A 20,137-nucleotide genomic window follows, 5' to 3' on the forward strand; every position below is an offset into this window, starting at 1 on the left:
CACAAGACTAGGATAAAAATTATAAGAAAACAGAACTTGACTTGATAATTTCAAGGCTTTTTTTTTATTAGCTTCCGAGAGAAGAACTTGAACTAAGACTTAATGGTAGGAAGGGTTATCCTTTGTTTTATTAAGTTTGACACCTTCAATAAAATGGAAGTAAGATTATCAAAATTCACATGTTAAGCCAGACATAATAAACCAAAATTAAGAAAGAAGATATGATTTAAAAAACAACAACAAAACATTTCGGTAAAGAGAGGTAGCTACTAAACAAAGGGAAAAAAAAAAGAAAAGCAAACTTAACATGGCAGTATATAAAACTAGGAGAGACGGATGGAAACAAAACTTGAAGTGCGATCAAGGATTGCTATCAAATAAAGCAGAGAATAGGAGAGGGAAGGATAAAGAAATAGAAGAGGGATAAAAAGAAGAAAAATAGCGTAAGTGGAGCGGAGGATGAGGGTAGTCAAAAAGTTTACCTTGAAGACTAGTTTCAGCTCTTTGACAGCTCCGCTGCGCGACAGTCGGTCCCACTTGCTGATTGTGTCTGAGAGTCGCTCATCACATGTCATGGCACGCTCTAAGTAGGGGGAAAAAAATGATTGTCACTGATGATTGTCACAGACATAATGTATGTAGGTGTAAAGATATTTATACAAGTATATGTGAGTGTGTGTGTGTGTGTGTGTGTGTGTGTGAGTGTATGTGTGAGTGTGTGTGTGTGATTGTGTGTGTGTGTGTGTTTGTGTGTTTGTGTGTGTGTGTGTGTGTGTGTGTGTGGTGTGTGTATGCGTGAGCGAGTGCGTGTGTGTGCATTATCTTGTAGATGTCCTTTCAGAAAGCCCTGTCATGAATGGTAAATCAGAGACTGAATGATGACAAAAGCAATTTGCAAAAAAACAATGACACCAGTAACTGAAAGGTTATGAACATACCTGAAGTTCCCATGATTTCATACATGGCGAAGCACTCGGCATCCGACCTCATGCCAATCTTGGTCTTAACAGTCTTGATCATCTAGAGAAAGAAAAACAAAAGAGACTGAAATAACAGCAGCCAAACATTTAAATTTAAACTCAAAAAATTAAGAGATAAGTTACTTTTTTCTTCATTGAATTATTATAAACTAGTACAAGTATAGGGATGGAATTGACAATGAAAAACCTACTTTGTTGTAATTGTAATAGAAATTTTAATTGCAAATTATTATATTGAGGACCAACTCAGGCTGAATGGGTAACCTACAACATCTATGCTGACAGACAGATATCCTTCGATAAAAACACCCCACTCAAAGATTGAACTCATATCCTCAGCAAAAAACACAAAAAGCCTTACCATTACACCACAGATACCAGTATGTTCTTTTTGTCAGTGAACGTTATATCGCAAGGACTCACGGCAGAAAGAGCCTCATAAATCTATCGATTGTAGACTGCAACATCACAGATTTAACACCATATCAGGCTTCCCATCATGCACCATCAAATTAGTGAACATCTCCATTGTTAGAGTGTTATTTTTTATGATAATACTGTAGGCCAACGGGCTCAAACTCAGACGGTTGCTGGATCGGAAAAGTAAAGTATGATAATGTTCCTGACGAACTCTTTTTTCTTTAATGTAGGTGTTCATATGTCTTCCTCAACATTATTTAGATAAATAAAAAGGCTGTACCACTAAATTCTTTCGAAATCATATTTACGGCTCCATACTTTTTTATCCCACATTAGCACAATGACAGCTTTAACAAGACTGACTTACCTCCCCACATGTTCCAGCTGAGTCAAACTCAATCACTCTCTGCTCACCATTGAGGAAGTAGATTTTCTGCGTTACTGGTTTCCTGAAACACACAAACACATATTAGTCGAAATCTTATTCAGATGCAAACATAATCTAAACCAGCAGTTCCCTGCTGAATGGGATGCATTAACACCCCCCCCCCCCCCCCATCTCCCCCCGGCATGGAGCTCATATAGGATAAGATAGGGAAACACTGAGCTTAATCTAGAAAATAAATCATACAATGTCCTTGAAAATATGGTAAGCTTATGAGTGACCTTTGTCCTTTCTCTCTTATTTCCTCCAAAATTTCCATCTTAAAAAAGTTCTTTTGGAATAGAGAGGGATTTTTTAACAAATTTCTAATCATCCTAGAGCATGTCCCAAATAAAACAATTTTTTTTCCTCAGAATACAAATCATTATCTGTTAACAAAGCTAGAAGATGGTCTCAAAGCCGTATAAATATGCAAAAGCTTGTAAGTCTAGCACAAACACTCTCCATCATTCTTACAAAATATAAGAAGAAGATAGCAAAACTAAACCAGTGAATCCCTTTAAACACTACCCCCCCTCCCCTTCCCACAATTAAAAAGCCACCACAGCAAACAACCAAACGTTATCTCTCCACCAAACATTGAGTCTCAAAAGAAATGGTTGACCACAGCAGATAAACTACAAATGTAATTCTATGCAATGCACACACAAAATCTGTTGTGTACAAAAGAGTTGACAACAGTTAGATGGCTCACCTTTGAATGACACACTGAATTTCTCTTCCAGAAGGAGCAAACTTTCTCCTTTTCTTCTCAATCGTTCTGTTCAAACACTGAAACAAGAAACAGGAAATGTCTGTATTATATCTATCATAAATTGCAAACCAAAATATAAAAAAAGAACCCAATCATATTAGTTTCCTTTATGGAAAATTGATTTACAGACACAAGATGGAATACCTTCCCAGTGTATAAAATAAATCCAGACATCATTATCTACAAAAAAGGATCAACAAAATAGGCACAAATCAAAGGAGCAGTTCATCTAGAGTCAGCATTCAGCTGGACATGGTGTTGTCATTGGTTAATAACAGCATCCTACACACAACTTAGCAGGTAATAAGTACCCCCCCCCCCCCCCCAACACACACAGACACATACACAGACACACACACACACACACACACACACACACACACACACAGACACACATACACACACACACAACACTCACACACACAAACACTCACACACACAAACACACACACACACACACACACACACACACACACACACACACACACACACACACACACACACACACACACAGACAGACAGAGACAAACACAGAAACATACACACATATATACACTATCCCCCTTCCACACACGTACACACAAAAAGAGCATCATCACCACCCACCTTGAGTGAGAAGCGAGCAAACTTCCCCTCCTCCGTCGTGGTGTCCATGGAGCACTTCTTCAGGTGACACAGAACATACTTCTGAACACGCGTGTTGGCTGGACACAGTGTGCTTGCAGTCACCGCCATCAGCTGCCAGCTGCGACAGTTGACCGTCGAGTTGGGATCTGGGGACACAGTAAAGAACAACATTAAGAGAGAGGCTCGACACTTTACTGTATGTCGCCATCCCTATTACAAGACAAATGAAGAAACTCCATTTGGCCTTGCTTTAAGAAGGATGAGGAAAAGACATCGAATTAATTCTTCTTTTTATTTTCTTATTTTTTTCTATAGTGTATCACTTATTTTATGCAGTCAGCATCAAACATGGGAAAACAACTTCAAAAATGTTAGAACTTATGTTAAGCATGAGTTAAAAGAGAAGAAAAATCAACATAAAACTGAGAATAAGATCAGAGAGATAGACAGACAACAGAGATATTATGTAACAGATCAAAACATGCAATAAGACGAAGAGATGTAATAAGAAAACACCAAAAGTACTAAATGCACAAGAATAGACAGGATGAATTTTATTATCTCTGCACAAAAAAAGCTTGTATCAGCTTTAAGAAACATATAAGCCCACTGAAACACTGCTTCTACTGCTCTAGAGAATATAATGGTTAATTAAAGACATGCAAAATCTAGCTGCACTAAATTGGGCCTTAGTATTGAAAGTGGGTGGGGGTGCTCCTATTTTAGCAGGATTTTCAGTGCTAATATTGCACTGAACCTTTTCTAGTCATAATGGAATTTGTTTTCAAGAAAAAAACCAAAAATATTAAAAAAAATTAGATTTACTCAAGTTAATTTCATCACAATCGTCACAGAGCTGAAGGGAAAAGAAAGATGACAAACAAAGACAACACAGAGTTTTACAGCACTTGCACTACAATAAGGTCATATAAGTGCCGAAGATTTGAGGTGTAACAAGAGAGTAACAAACACAAAAAAGAAAAAGGAAAGATAAAGGCGATAGGAAAAAAGGAACAGACCACACCAGAGCACCCGCCAATCGCCGACAGAAAAAAATTCAGAGAGAATATCCATCAAATCTAAAACAAGCACCCTCAAAAACCTACAGTATCTATATTTACATTAATAGAACATGGCAGTAACTCAGCTGTAATATTACTTTAGGCAAATTTCTAACACAAATATTTGGCCTTTTCTTGTACTTTGTATTCTATTTCAACTCACCCCCACCCACCCACCACCCACCGTCCTCAAGGCTTCACACTTCTCTGATCCAAATCATCTCTGTAGCTTAATTTATATCAATGCTCATCACAAAAATATTAAAAATCATTTACTCAACTAACAATATCCTCTTACAATATTATGCTCCTGGTCTATCTAACAGATGAAAAAGGCGAGTAAATTCACCTCTCTTCTCCACATCATCAAAAAAAAAAAAAACTTAAAGAAACTGACTAAAAGGACTTAATTTAATCAATACTCTAACTTTTAATAGTTAATTATATCCAGAAGGTCTTATGTCTCCTTATCTGACAGGACTATGGTTTAATTTAAGTACAAAACTTTGCAAAAAACCAACACAAAAAAGGGACTGATTCAGTAAAGCAGTGAAGGGAGAATTGATTGGGCTGATTGGGAATGGAAGGAAAAGACAAAGGTGACGGGTACGATAGGGTGGGGGGTGGGTAGGTAGGCTAAAGAAAGTAGCACACTCACTAATATACGCTTCTTACAGCATGAGCTTTTCCTTGGCAAAAAGTGACTCGTATAGAGAAGAACCCTTACAGTGATCTCTTTTTTCTCTCTTTCTGATTTTTATCTTCTATCACAAAGGTAAAACAAAATCAGCCAATATCTGTCTTTGGTGGCACAACAAGCAGGCACAGTAATAAATCACTTGAACAAAAAATACACAAGTGCCAATGCTAAGATCCTCTTAAATGTTTTTGCCATTTACTTTAACAGCGGGTATTCTACCTCCCATAATCATCTTCAAGGGCTGGTTCTTCAGTAACTCCAATCAGAAAAACTATTGTCACAAGAACAGCAGTATGAATTTGTCTCTCAAGTATGAAGATCCTAGGTGGTATTAAGACCCAAAAACCCTGCGTCAGGCATGCATTACTTGTAAAATTGGACTGAGAATGCAAACAGGAGTCATTTACTGAGGCCAGGGTATGGGGGAAGGATGAGGTTGGTGGTAGAAAAGGTGAAGGGAGAAATAAGTCGGGGGGGGGGGGGGGGGGGGGGGGGAGGAGTGGTGAACCCAAAAAAAAAGGAAGACTAGAAAAATAAACAACAAACAAACAAACAAACAAGTTTACAAACAATCAATTTGGCTCAAAGGACAACAAGGAAAGACAGAAGATGAAACATTAAAAGAATGAGGTGAAAGAAGTAAGACGGAAAACAAACCAAGAAAAGGAGATTGAAGAAAACTTTGTTGATGACTGAAATTCTTGAGGGGAAAGAGATGGAAAAATATGATGTGACTTTCAAAAAGCAATGGGTAAATGTCAAATGTTACCTTCCCTGAACATAGTGTCAGGGTTATAATGTCTTCGGGTAAGTGAGCGCATGCGACCACGATGCCCTACAAATGAAAGGGTAAGACCGCCGCTGGACATAAGACGAGTTGTACGAAATACGATTGAACCTAAGATGACCTTCCATAGTCTAGGAGAAACATGATCATCTTAGACAAGGGGTCCTCTGGGACAGTGTCAGTTTTACATATAAAAACAGCAAAGGGGAAGTGTTTTTTAGTAGAGGTTGTACGGCACTCGCATAAGGTCATATGAGCACGAGAAGATTAGAGGTGTTACAAAAGAGTAACAAACATAAAAAAGAAGAAGGGGAGATAAGGACGATAGATGTTTCAGAAGAAAGAAGAAGCAAACCACACCAGAGCACCTATCAACCACCCACAGGGGGAAGTGGAAAGTTGTTATTTTTCCATTGTTTTAACAAACCAGACTGTAGAACAATAAAATAATTAGTTGTTGCTGGTCTTGTATTTGCCCTTAATTGTCAAACCAAACCCAATATGGGTCATTTTGAAGGAAAATGTTTTTTCCATCAGGCCATCAGATGGAGAAAAAAAAATTATTCCAGAATAGATCTACCAAAAATAATTCAGATCCAAAACAGATTCGAAGCTCAAACTTCCACATCGTAGACTACCAAAACCACTAGCATTGAGCTTTTTATTCATACATTCCCATTGGCAATTTTCAGATATAATAATTTCCAGGAATTGAAGTGCACGTGTCCCTATTCTATCAAGTAATGACACGAGAAAAACAGGACAACAGATTGACAAAAACTTTGTATCAATCAAGAGCCACTGAGACATTTTAAAGGCATGAATATGGATTGACTTCCAATACAAAAAAGGGATATAATACTGGAGAGTGATTGATATCAAATCTGCCGTATGAAAGAAAAATACCATTCCCAAAAGCAAAAAAGGTTGTATATATATTTTTAAAAGCACATAACTCTACAAAGCAATTTTTAAAAGAATTAACTGCCAAATTACCACTCTTCATCCCACAGCAGAAACTACACACAATGCAATTTCATTGTCATTTTAAGTTCTGAAATATAACCACAGGACATACGTAAGTCAGGGAGGTGCTCTTTAATACAAGAGGATCTAAACGACTCACGGTGATGTCACAGCAAAAATTGCATGACTTTTTAGGTTTTTTTGTAAAAAAATTTACGGCACTTGTAACACACTAAGGTCCCACAAGTGCTGAAGATTAGAGTCATTGTTACTAAAGAGTAACATTTAAAGAGAAGAAGTAGAGATAAGGATGATAGATGTTTGATGAAAAGAAGGAGAAAACCACACCGAAGCATCCGCCAACCTCCCACTTGCAAGTCTGTCTGTACAAGGATAATTACTTACAATATTTCACAACACATCAAACTTGGGAGTTTATATGATGCCACAACCAGGAACAAATGTTTGCACAGTTATGGACTTAGTATATACAGCACTCAGCAAAGCAGCTATAGAAACTACTCATATGAGTACTCTCCTTTCAGAGAGTAATTTTCTTTCCCACTCCAAACTATTAAAATAGATTTCACAGAAAGAAGAAATATACTACGAAAGTAGATGTTACAGAAAGGAGAAATATGCTACGAAAGAAGATGTTACAGAAAGCAGAAATTAAGTATGAAAATAGATGTTACAGAAAGAAATAAACTAAGGCAACATTTGTTAAAGAATGAGGAAATAAACTATGAAAATAGATGTTACAGAAAGAAGAAATAAAACTAAGAAAACAGATGCTACAGAAAAAAGAAATACACTATGAAAATAGATGTTACAGAACAAAGAAATACACTATGAAAATAGATGTTACAAAAAGAAGAAAAAGAGTATGAAAATAGATGTTACAAAAAGAAGAAAAAGAGTATGAAAATAGATGTTAAGGAAAGAAGAAATATGCTATGAAAATAGATAAATAGATGTTATAGAAAGAAAAAAATAAACTAAAAAAAACAAACAGATGTTATAAAAAGAAATAGGCTATGAAAACAGATGTTTCAGACAGAAGAAATATACTATGAAAACAGATGTTACAGAAAGAAGAAACATACTACAAAAATAGATGTTAGGGAAACAAACAGAAGCCCAGGCAAACCAGGATTATTTCAAAAGTAACTTGAGTGTTAAAGCCAAAACAAAAACAAAAACAAAAAAGCTTCCAAAAAAGCACAGTGGGCAGACAACACTTACGTGGCTTGCAGTTGTGTTTTTTATCTGTCCTGGCCAACAAACAACGTTCATTGTGAGCATGAACCATGCAGAAACATAATCACAACGTAAGCAGTCAGGGCGAACGATAGAGTCTAACAACAATGAAAAACACATTGTAAACAGGGATACATCAAACGCTGCAGTCCTTGGTGATATGATGTTTCTTTCATGGGAGGAATGTGAGTTCTAATCACAACACTGTACTATAACGCATGCAAATAGATGACAAATAAAGCGTGTAACTGACAAACTATAACAAAAATAGTTGAGACTGTGACACCCTGGTAGACACAATTTACGACAGTGACAGAGATGTAAAAAGCATGTCCAACTTTAGGCAGCTTATTTTTCTTTTTTTCTTCGCACTAACTGCAACTGGCTTTTCGAGAAAGCACTAGCACAAAATGCCATCCTCATATAGTCGCTGTAGGACCGCTATCTTGATTTCTATTAATTTTACAGGAGAGTGGAAAGCAACAAAAAGCAAGGCTTTTATACACACGTTATCTGTTTAGAATCCGACATTGTAGCGACTATTTGGATAGGTTAATGTCACTGAAAGTTATTAACAGGATGTGTTGTGTGATGTCAGCCATAATTCAAGGGACCCCCCCTAAAAAGCATTTTCGGAGCAAGCTGATTAAAATCCTCCAGCGACGATGTGAAGTAAAATGTTGATGAATAAAGAATTGCTTGTCATTGTGAGTACAAATCACTCAGGCTTGTTACTAAAAGTATTGATTACTATGGGACCAGACAAAATGCTGCATCAATAAACCGACACCGTCACTATTTTTGTTCAGATCTTAGTCGAATCTGGAAGCAAGATGCGCCAATTAAAAGTTGATTAATACATCATAAGCCTGGACAGTTTGATTGTCAGGAGTTTATAGCATGACCGAAGTGTTGTGTACCGCAGTTTGTTAACAAATAGGGAGTAGTGGCAAACAGTGACCTAAAAAAAATTTAAAACATATCACATCTACATAATCATGCTGACACTTAAACATACAAAACACACTATTAAAGCAAGACTGACATACAGAGAGAAAAAAGAAAAACTGAAGAGAACACAGAGAGAGAGAGAAAGACTAAAGCAAAATAATCACTTAAAGAACAAAGGAAAAGGCTGATATCAAAAGATCTTTTTTCAAAATGCATTTTTAACAATTACCAAAAAGATTGACAGTGAAACCCTTATGTTTCTAATGGATACTCTGATAATCTTAGGAATCAAGTTTCAAACCATACTTCCATCAAGGGTTCCACTGCAAATGCTTCTGAAGGTTACTCACAGAAAACATACAAACGGAGAATGCTGAATAAGCTGAACATAAAAAAGGACAGAGAGAAACAGAGAGGGGAGGGGGGTGTAGAGGGGGGAAAGAAACAGGGAGGGAGGGACAAAGAGAGTAAGAGAGAGAGAAGAGAGAGAGAGAGAGAGAGAGAGAGAGAGAGAGAGAGAGAGAGAGAGAGAGAGAGAGAGAGAGAGAGAGAGAAGAGAGAGAAAGGGCCAAGGGAAAGAGACAGACAGAAAGACAGCACACTGACACACAGACAGACACACAGACAGAGTCTCACCAGGATGATCAGTGGTCTGTTTGACCAGCTGCAGGTAAAACTCATTACACGTGAAGTCACTCTCCAGACACTTCTGCATCAGCATCTGCACCAGACTGATTCGCTCGGGGTCACTGGGGTCAGCTGGGGATAGGACAGTCATCATAGAGTAGTGAAGGAAATTACAGTACGATTTTTAAACCCAGCTTTAACACCTTAACCACCAGATGGATAATGGAAAAAGACCAGATTAATAAAGGTATTTAGAGAGCATAGAAATGAGTAACATATCATGATCAGTGACATCTGTTTCAAGTCTGGCACTTGAGGAAGAAGAAGGAGAAGTCTGTGAAGAAGTGAAACCTTCATTTTTAACGTCTTATTTGGGGAGCCGCAAAAACTCTGTAAACAGCACAATTGCCAGAACCAACTTTTTCTGATAATGTAAAAGGGTTTAACTCTTAAAGGAGGAAGCCGACACATATATCTAATAGGCAGACTGGTGGCAATATAGTGTCAAATTTTGAACTGCCGTACACAAATTAAACAAAATGAATTTGTACATTTCATAGTATGCATGTTGTTGCCTTCCTTTCTAAGTTTCACATAAAGAAAACAGAATTGAAAAATCTGAATAACAAGCTTTGGTTTCTTTGCAAAGCACCTTAAAAAATAGCACATCTTTAAGCATTGTCGAATAGCCAGAATGAACATCCTCAGTGACTTAACAGCTACAACTCAGACTACATCTAATGTTTAAACAAGAAATATTTATTGGACTATGAATGTTTTGCTCTTTTCTTTGAAAAGCCTCAAGTCTTTTAACTGCATTCTTCTGCCAGAGTGCTCTTACAAATTGGCCATAAACTCATTAGGCTCTTCTAGGTTTACAACTAACATTTCAAATTTTACACATTGTCACAAAAGAAAGGTAGAAATGACTGAAAAAAAATAAATTTGAACAGTCCTTTTGGTTGCATTTTTAAAGTAAAAAGATAAAGGCATGTAAGACAAAGGCAGTGTTGAATATGCTATAAAGGAGATTATTTTTTTTTATTGAGAAGTGTTCTTGAAACTAACCAGAGTCCCATACCCCTTCTTTCTTCCCCATTTGCCTTGTTTCGTCAATTTCCTTTTTTGTCTGATCCCCCCTTCCCCCCCTTACCATGTTCTTCAATCCCTGCGTAGATGAGAATCTGGGTAAACATCTTGACGGCCGCCTCCTCCAGGCTTGGGTCATGTATCACCGTCAGGCTCTGCTTGATGGCGGTCTTGGTGTAGGACCAGTAGTCCACGCTGAACTGGGTGCCTGCGTCACTGCTGCTCCAACTACGCAGCTTCTCCAGCTTGGGTTTGGTGAGCCTGAGGGAGGTTTGTTTTTTGTTTTGGTTTTTTGTTAGTTTGAGTTTGTAATAAAGAGAAGCACATCAACACAATAAGAGTTATTTTGACATGGGATAAAGTAGGACATTAGTTTTAGTTTGGTAAAAGTTTTACAGTGCTCACAACTGCATAAAGGCATTATGAATACCCAGGACACAAGGTGGTTGTTTTTATGTCAGTTTATAGCATGGCTTAGTTTTACTTTGCAAGTTAAAATGATTGAAAGACAGACAGAAATAAAAGAGAGCAAGAAAAGGGGTAGAACCAACTCGTGGCACCCTTTAACCACCTACCCTGAGTGAAGGGCAGAAACATAAGTGAAGTTTACGTCAAGAGTAACTATGTATTGTCATGCGCATACTCCTGTGAAAGACTTTCACACCATCACCAAAACACCCTGGCAGGTTTGTTCATTCTAATTTACCATCTCAATCCATTCGAGACTTACACTGTAGCACCTTATTAGGTAATAACGTACATCATTCTCATACTTCATCGCAACAGATGGGTATCTCTTTGCAGCAGGCTGACTTGATTTGAGGAATAAAAGGTAAATTTCCTTTCCAAAAGATACATTGTCTTTCCTGGTAAAGCAGGGAATCAAACCCACAAACTTTGAATAACAAATCCAATGTCTCACTACCCAACTAGATCCCTCCACAGACATTTATAGTCTGCACATATGTATGTCTGTGTATCCTTGTACATGTGTATACTTGTGTTTTCCTGTACATGGGTATGTTTGTGTCTTTGTCTAAGTGTACATTAATGTGTATGTCTGTTTCCCAGTACATGTGTATGTTTGTGTCTATGTGTACATGTGTATGTTTGTGCTTCTCTGTACATATGAATGTTTGTGTCTTGGTGTACATGTGTATGCTTGTGTCTCTCTTTACTGTGTACATGGTTATGTTTGTGTTTCTCTGTATATGTGTATGTCTGTGTCTGTGTGTACATGTGTACGTTTGTGTTTCTCTGTACATGTGTATGTCTGAGTTTCCCTGTACACATGTATGACTGAGTTTCCTTTACGAATGTACTCACCTCCTCAGGGTATTGCGGAGGAATCCAGTGGCCGAGTCATTGGCAGGCCTCTGAAGCAGCCGGCTCTCCGACAGTGCCTTACGACAACGCACCAGCTCCTCATACAGCTTCAGCTTGTCGTCATCTGTCATCTTGATCTGCGCAGAAAAACACAAAAACAGTGTCAGGAATTAAGAAAAATAGGTCCCAAAGAAATTATGATATTTTACAACTTATGTTCATAAAGTTCCTTAAATCAGTCAATATCCACTAAACAAACTAATGCATTGCCAACTTTTGAGGTCCTTTTCCACCACAGTGCATTTCGTTCTCTTATTCCAATGCTTGAATTGTAATAAAAGGGCCATTGCATAGAACTGCAAGATGAAACAAGGACTTTGGTGACATGAAAACTCGAATAACAATTATAAGAAACAGATAGAACTTTGTAATTCTAGGGTAGCGATATGTTGACATGTACTTGTAAAATTATGGTGGATTTGCTAGTGTAGCGAACAGTTTCTGATTTATTTCAGATAAGATCATTAAAGATAGAAAAGGCAATATGAGTTGAGATAATCATTTTTATTCTCCTTATTTACTTGTATCAAAAAAAGATAAATATTTCTCCTAATAAATAAGCTAAAAATGAGATAATAAGAGTGGAATAGAAACGATTAGTTAAAGTATTTTATTCAACATTTATTATTCTCAATTTGACAGGGACTTATCAAGGCCAGCAACACTATACGGTACCTTCTTCATGCCTTCATTGTCCGACTTCATCCAGGTGGCGTGAGCGGGCGAATACGAGGCGATGAGATGGCCGATATCGTCCTTCTGACTCGTCTCAAACACAAACGTCTTCTGCATCAAACCCGACTGCGCCTTGCTGAACAGCTCCAGAGTGAGGTAGTTGTCGTTAGGGTCAATCATGATAGATTCGATCTCGTGGTACTTGAAGTCGTGGATGACGTATTTGTCCTTGGCGCGTACGAATTTGACGCCGTCCATGTTGATGGCTAGAAGGGACTCGCTGGTATGCGACCACATGCCCTTGTGCATGATGGGGAACAGTGTGCAGCCGTAGAGGGCGAACTGCTTCACGCACGTTAGGTACCACACCTTGGCCTCCAACTCACTTTTGTCAGCTCCGTAATGCTGATGGATGATAATAGTATTAATGATGATGATGTTGATGATGATGATGATGATAATAATAACAATGATATTAATAATCAATAATGAGAATAATAAGAATGATGATAATAAGAATGATGAAAGTAAAAATAATAATAATAATAATAATAATAATAATGAATGTTTAATGTCCATTTCTACACAATTTAGATTATAAGGAAGGCTGCTTCCATCCAGCCTGGCTGGGCGAGACACAACATTCCAGTAGATAGATGGAGATACTCTATTGAAAAAGGAGGAGGAGGATAGCGGGGGGAGGGGGGGTGAGAGATGATGATGATAAAGTACTGACCATGTGAGCTTTGGCCACTTCCTGCGACCAGTTTTTGCCTGAGGAGGCGAGGATCCTCTTGCACAGGTACTGGTCCGCCTCGCTGTAACGGAACTCTTTGCTGGGCTCGAACTGGCCCCAGATCACCTGAGCTTGTAGACCGGCCAGCTGCAGTCCCACTTTGTCCGACACACTGTACTCATCACACTGGATACAAAGAAGAAAATATCATGATACAATGCTATGATCACGGAAACCTAAAATGATATAATGCAATGATGAAAGAAACGAAACATGAGACGATGCTATGACAAAGGATAGTGTTCAAATCAAACCAAAGTTCTTTTTTTTTAAACTTTCCAGGTTCTTCCTTCCTAAAATCTTAGTATACAGAGGTTTATTATACCTTTGAACACAGCCGATTTTGTCAAATAAAAAATATACTTACCCCCCCCCTCCCCCCCCAAAAAAGTTGAATGTCAGATAAAGAGAAGTCAACTTCTCTTAATTTCTCAGATAAGACAAGACAACTTAAGAGATAACATGTTTTATTGATCCTGCACTGGCAGAAATCGCAGTGCAGTTTTTCCAATTTAAAATGTTCATATGAAGCATCATTTAACAACTAATGCACAAACATGCCTGGATATACAAAACATACATACAAACATTTTTAAAAATGTACATTATTATTAACCAAGGAACAACTGTTAAAGACTACCAATGTCTTCATCAGACATAGTACTGGAACAATAAAAAATGGACATACCTTAACCACCTTATGCGCAGCCTCAGCATAAAGCAAATGATACTCTATCGGGTCATTGGGGATATCATGCACATGGCGGTACACGCGTTTCCGGAACACAAGACGAGCTCCTTCACCGCCCAGCGCCATCTTGGGACCTTTCTTGGACACCGTCTCATATTTGGTGGGCTGCACATACAACTGGTTTTGTCTGATGAGAGAAATGGCCATGTTCATGCTTCAGCTGAATCTATTATGATAATGAAATCAAAATCTACAAGATGTTTGCTTCAATAACTTGCTCAATAAAACTGCGCTCTTCTTATGAAAAGAAAATATTCATAAAAGTAATACTATAACAATCTGTATAACTATGACAACAATAACAACAAAGATGATAATAATAAGAGCATTAAGTAGAACACAGAAAGGCTAGTTCTGATTGCTCCTCTCTCTCTCGCACATTATCACACGTAAATTGCTTGTCCTGACTTTAACACTGAAGACCTCACAGATGCACATGTGCCTACGCACACGCATGCATGCACGTACTAACGAACGAACGCACGCATGCACGACACACAGAGAGCAGTAAAATATGAAATAAATGTACCTATAGATGGGTGTCATTAAGCTCACGTTCAATTCCCACCAACATAAATCTTTGGGAGAGGAAAAAGCATTTTTTCCAGAGTGAAATGAGAGAATATGAAACATTCAAAACAGTGAACACAACCAGCAACACAAATAATCAAACATCCTCACAAACAAACAAACATTAAAATGGATGCTCACCCCTCCCACTGAGCCAGGATATCTGCTATATATTCGTAGCTGCGAATGAAGCGCTCATGGTCCTCAGTTACCTGGAAATGAATAAGAACATGTTCTTTGATAAGTCCACAGCGTATCAAAAATAAACTATACAAAATAGTTACAAAAAACTGTTCAATTCACTGAAACAGAAATATCTTTTTATGTACTTTGGACACCTATGAGCCACATAGTTTTGAAGTCAAAGGTCTGAAAGAAACAAGAAGAGTAGGGTCGAGTAATCTCCCCAAATGGCCACAATAACCGTCATATTATTTCACGAGGAGAGAAGGCAAGATAAATAGTGTAGTAAAAATACAAAAGAAGTGGCAGAAGACAACACCGGTACATATACCAGGCATTTATTTAAAAAGGAACGTTATCACCATAATGTACATTGTTTCTGTTGCTACAACATACTTCAAACAATTCCACAAACTGTGATAAGACTTCTAAAATCTTCTTATAATAAAAAGAAACGTTTGTATTGTGTACTATCTAAAGATGTCTTATTTTCAAAATTATAAGACTTTTCATATCTTTCATTTAGAAAAAAAGAATAGTATGTTTGTATTGTGCAAAATCTAAAAAGGACATACCTTTTAAATTATAAGACTTTTCATACCTTCCATTTAGAAAAAAATAATAGCATGTTTGTTTTGTGTATTATCTAAAGATGATTAATCTTCTGAATCATAAGACTTTTTCATATCTTCCTTTTAGAAAAATGAACACCATGTCTCTGTTGAGCATTATCTGATAATCATATGACCTCAAAATCATACTGCTCGCACTGTACAGACAGTTGTAAACTAAAAAATTTGTATTTATCTGTCTTTCTCCAAATGGAGGCTGATGGTACTATTTACCTCATAGATGGCCCATCCTTCGACAGACTGTAGGCCAATCTTGCGGGCCACCTTAGAGAGCAGCTCCTGTGTGGTGTCCATAGGGTAAAGGCTCACGGCCTTCGTCTTCATGTCCATGAAGTACACTTTGCTCACGATTGGGTTCAGACTTTGCACCGCCTAAGGAGTACAGAGAAGTACATCAAACTTAAGCAAGACATTTGTTCTGATAAGATACTAACAAAAAAGCAGGAAGGAAGTAGAGTATTTCTCTTCTACAATCTCAAAGACTAGCTCGGATATCTGTAATCTTTGCCCCATGATTTTTGTAAACAATCTAGAAAAAAACTCACTTACAAATATGAGATTTTAGAGCAAATTGTATTGACCTCATAACCTTAAAAAGGAGATTCAGCTGTCTATCAACTGCATGTTAAAATCAGTAGGAGAAGGCAAAAATGATTTTTATTCTCAGAAAAGTAAGCCCCTCTTGAAATAGAAATCTCATTTCAACAAGGTATTCCTTCGGTTACATCTTTATATCTTTGTTGTTGTGGTTGTAGCCGCTGTTGTTGCCATGGTGACCCACTAATAAACTGAATGGTTATTAGGAGGCCAAAACAGCTCATTTTGGCAGAGCGTCTTTCATTTCTTCATCTTCTTTGGGTTTTTTCTTCTTCTTCTCCCTTAAACCACTCCCACAGATGTCAGACCTTTTCCCTTCACTTTGACCAAAATTGTCATAGCTGTTCGTCCTCTACCGCCATTAAGGAAGCTGAAGATGGTAGGTGGTCTTTGATTAATAAATATTTTGCCTAAAAGATGAGCATTCCCCTACCAAAATCTCGATGGTGGATGGAGGGAAGCGGCGGGCGGTGGCACGAGCAACAGTCAGCTGCTTGTAGCACATCATGGCGTGTCGCCCACCCACTGGGTCAGAGCAGCAGCGCTTGACGTAGGACACGAGGTACTGTGGACAGGGGAGGGAAGCAAACTTAATATAAGTCAAACGATAACAAATAGATCTAATCATGGTTATGGTTATTCAGATTCCTCTATTGCTCCTTTTAAATGTTGACATATCGTTGTACCTACTCACTCATACTCTCGTAGTTAATGATTGTCCTATATAAATAAGATAACTAACATGGCACCCAAACAAGGGACATGGGACATAAAAAAGAAAAAAACTCATTGTTAGTACACAGGGTTAAGATCAAGGTAAAGACAAAGTTTTCTAGTCTTAATTGTAGAGTTGTATGCCCCCCATCAACACTATTTAGATCACATAATTAAGAGTAGGGCCTCTTATCGTGACAGATAAGACATTTATTTTACCATGAGAAATTCTCTAGCTGTTTAGTTAAAGAAGTGGTCATGTCAAAGGGTAAAGAAAAAGAAAAAACTCAGCATACACAGAGATGGAGATTTTAAAAGATTACAATGGTGTTTTTGCGTTTTGAAATAAGACTGACCCATTCGTTACATGCAAGCTCTCTAAGTACTGTTAAAGAAAACAATACTCAGTATACGAAAGATAGCGGGGGAAAAAACAATACACAAAAGCGTGATCCGTACCTTGTGCAAGTGCTTGCTGGGGGAGAAGGCTGCGGTGCAGAGGCACAAGAGTGACCAGGCGTTGGCTAAGGCACTCGAGTCTGGGTTCTCGTTGGTCTGACGCAGGAGCTGTATCAGTATCTCATCACGGAGCTCGATTCTGTCAATGCCAGACTTGACCAGCCACTGGACCAGGGAGATGGCCGCATCGTCCTTGACCTCGTCCCGCATGTACTTGGTCACTTCCTGTCAAGGGACACGGGTGGGGTGAGAGGAGTATTAGTAGATCATACAGAGAATTTGGGCTATTCTGTTCTCTCTTTACAGATAAACTGGAAGTGAATCTTACAAATTTTTATCAGAAAACAAAACAAAATTTTTTTTACTTCACATGATTAACTGAATGAAATCTACACCAAAAAAAAAATTAAAATATAAAATAAAACATTTGGCATAAGCAAAGCAGTACTTTCTTGTTAGAAAAATACAATAATCTAAAAAACATTCATGTTTTCAATAAGTATGAATGAATTTTCATAACAATAACTGACAAAAGCTGTCAGCCAAATACATTTTTTTTTTAATGCAAAGAAGAATACAGATTAATGAATTTTTAAGAATGCAATGAAAATAAAACAAACTACAGCTTAAGATTTAAATCAATTTAAACTAAGCTATATCCCAAGATTTATTAATTAAATCACTTCTTCCAGCAAAGTATAAAAAAACATCTTTTTAAAAAATATAATGTGTTGTACTTTATTTTCTCCCTCTTACAGAAACCCATGAAAAAATTCTTAGGTCTCACAAAGTATGTCTATTCATATAATGTTTACTACACACATGAAAAGCCCAAGAATTTCGTATAACACCATCACTACCCTAACAAAAATTTTAACCAGTCAAGATAATGACAAAAGAAAATTAATACAAAAAGCTACACAATTAGAACTTCTGTACATGACTGACCTTGAATATGAGACAAGCCAGATGAATGTTCTCCGAGTCATGCAGATGGATATGGGAAGTTGGGATAAGGCCACTTTTGCTGTATTTGAGCATCTCCGCCTTTGTCAAGCAATCCTGAAACAAAGAAAAATTGAAACTATATTTGCATGTCAAAGTATGAATAGTACATTTATTTAGGAGGAGATGTCTAAAACTTCACATCCATCTTTAAAAGAAGTAATCAAACTGAGATGAGACCGAAGGAAATTCTAATAACCAGTTGATATTACCTCAGGCAGGCACAATATTGACTGATGTAACACTACTACCAAAAAATATTTTAAAAACTGTTGAACCTGCTGTAACAGCCACCTGTCCAAGACAATCACCTCTGCACAAATTATCACATTCAACTTGCATTTTTTTTAAAAATCATAAGGACATGGTCCATGATGTCTACCTGTCTAACACAACTACTTTTCTCCTAAAAAATGGCTGGCCATCTTGCATAATTTCGACTGTATCCATTATGAGGTACAAAGATAAAAATATCATCATCAGAGAGTGTACACTACAGCTGCAGTACTTACTATCAACCTTTCGCACAACTTGAGGAAAGATAGAAGGAGGAGTAAAAAGACAGTTGCAATGGATGAGGATACGAAGGAGGAAATGGATGAGGAGAAGGAGGAGGAAACGGAAGACGATCACTAAGAAGAAGGAAAAGTTGTAGGAAAAGAGGACACCCAAAACATTTCACAGGCATCCACACGCAGCACTTAAGTAGTAGCCATCAAGGAGATAAAAACAATAAAATCATCACACTGACCAGAAGAAAAAACAATAGATAAAGAAACAAAAGTAGCTACAAAAAAGAGGAGATAAAAAATATCATGGGTACATAGGACTGCATCACACATAGTCCTTGGTATAGCCTTACACTCAGTGGAGATCTGATATATTCCAAAAGGCATGAATCTCCCACTTACCGACAAAGATGGCTGCTTATTCTTTTTCTTCAAACTCTTGATGATGGTTGATCCGGCATCCCTCTCATGGTCATTAAAGTATTTCTCGGCATACTCCAAAATGTCATAGAGTGCATCCGGCTCTGGTATACTTTCTTCCAAGTCCCGGGCAGGCGACGGCTCCGAGTGCGAGTTCATTTCCCTCGAGGCACGATTCATGAGACTGCTGAGTTTCTCGTGGGTGACCGGGGAGAGCTGAGCCACTTCTGAATCGTAATGCTGAGCTGATATGCTGAAGTTCAAGGCCATGCTAGACCGCGGGGTGTTTGGCACTGATGGGGGACCCGGCCGACGGATAGGGGGCACTGCCGGCGGGGTGGGGGCTGGAGACTCGAACCCACCATTGACCAGAGACTCGTGAATAGCTTTGTGGACTTCTTTGAGTTCTGCGTACGGGTTCTCGCCTTCCACCACCGTTTCCTCCGGTGGGGGAGGGAGTGAGTCGCCATTGGGGAGAGATGAGAGATCTGCCTGGGAGTTGGTCATACATGGTGGGGGAGGGGGGAGGAGATCTCCATTCGTAGCAGATGAGATTCTTGGCGGTGGTGGAGGAGGAGTTGTGCCCTTGTCCCGCATGGGTGGCGGGAAGTCGATACAGGAGGAGATGAAGGCTGTGGCTTGGCTGACCCCAGGGGGAGGGGTCAGAGGGGTAGGCAGCTGAGGCATGGAGAGGGCCGGCCCATCTCCAGGGGGAGGAGGAGGGGGCGGGGGAGGGTAGTGTTAGCGAACGGCCAGAAATTGATGCCAGGACA

At 38.3% G+C, this 20,137-nt stretch overlaps 1 protein-coding gene across 1 annotated transcript in view; it reads right to left on the minus strand.

The window, feature by feature from the left end:
* LOC101862252 (myosin-I heavy chain) overlaps positions 1-20,137 on the minus strand; it is a gene marked incomplete at its 5' end in the record, with an annotated part of 43,475 nt that overhangs the window by 13,363 nt on the left and 9,975 nt on the right. Inside the window, 17 exon segments of the mRNA XM_035968796.1 lie at positions 483-583; positions 939-1,020; positions 1,768-1,849; positions 2,540-2,616; positions 3,206-3,372; positions 9,588-9,710; positions 10,732-10,928; positions 11,994-12,130; positions 12,729-13,133; positions 13,465-13,650; positions 14,213-14,402; positions 14,987-15,057; positions 15,874-16,032; positions 16,691-16,822; positions 17,431-17,655; positions 18,379-18,492; positions 19,347-20,104. Of these exon segments, the coding sequence (XP_035824689.1) occupies positions 483-583; positions 939-1,020; positions 1,768-1,849; positions 2,540-2,616; positions 3,206-3,372; positions 9,588-9,710; positions 10,732-10,928; positions 11,994-12,130; positions 12,729-13,133; positions 13,465-13,650; positions 14,213-14,402; positions 14,987-15,057; positions 15,874-16,032; positions 16,691-16,822; positions 17,431-17,655; positions 18,379-18,492; positions 19,347-20,104 (3,206 nt within the window).

Source organism: Aplysia californica, unplaced genomic scaffold (genome assembly GCF_000002075.1).
Source record: "Aplysia californica isolate F4 #8 unplaced genomic scaffold, AplCal3.0 scaffold00083, whole genome shotgun sequence".
In the NCBI taxonomy this organism is placed as follows: Eukaryota; Metazoa; Mollusca; class Gastropoda; order Aplysiida; family Aplysiidae; genus Aplysia; species Aplysia californica.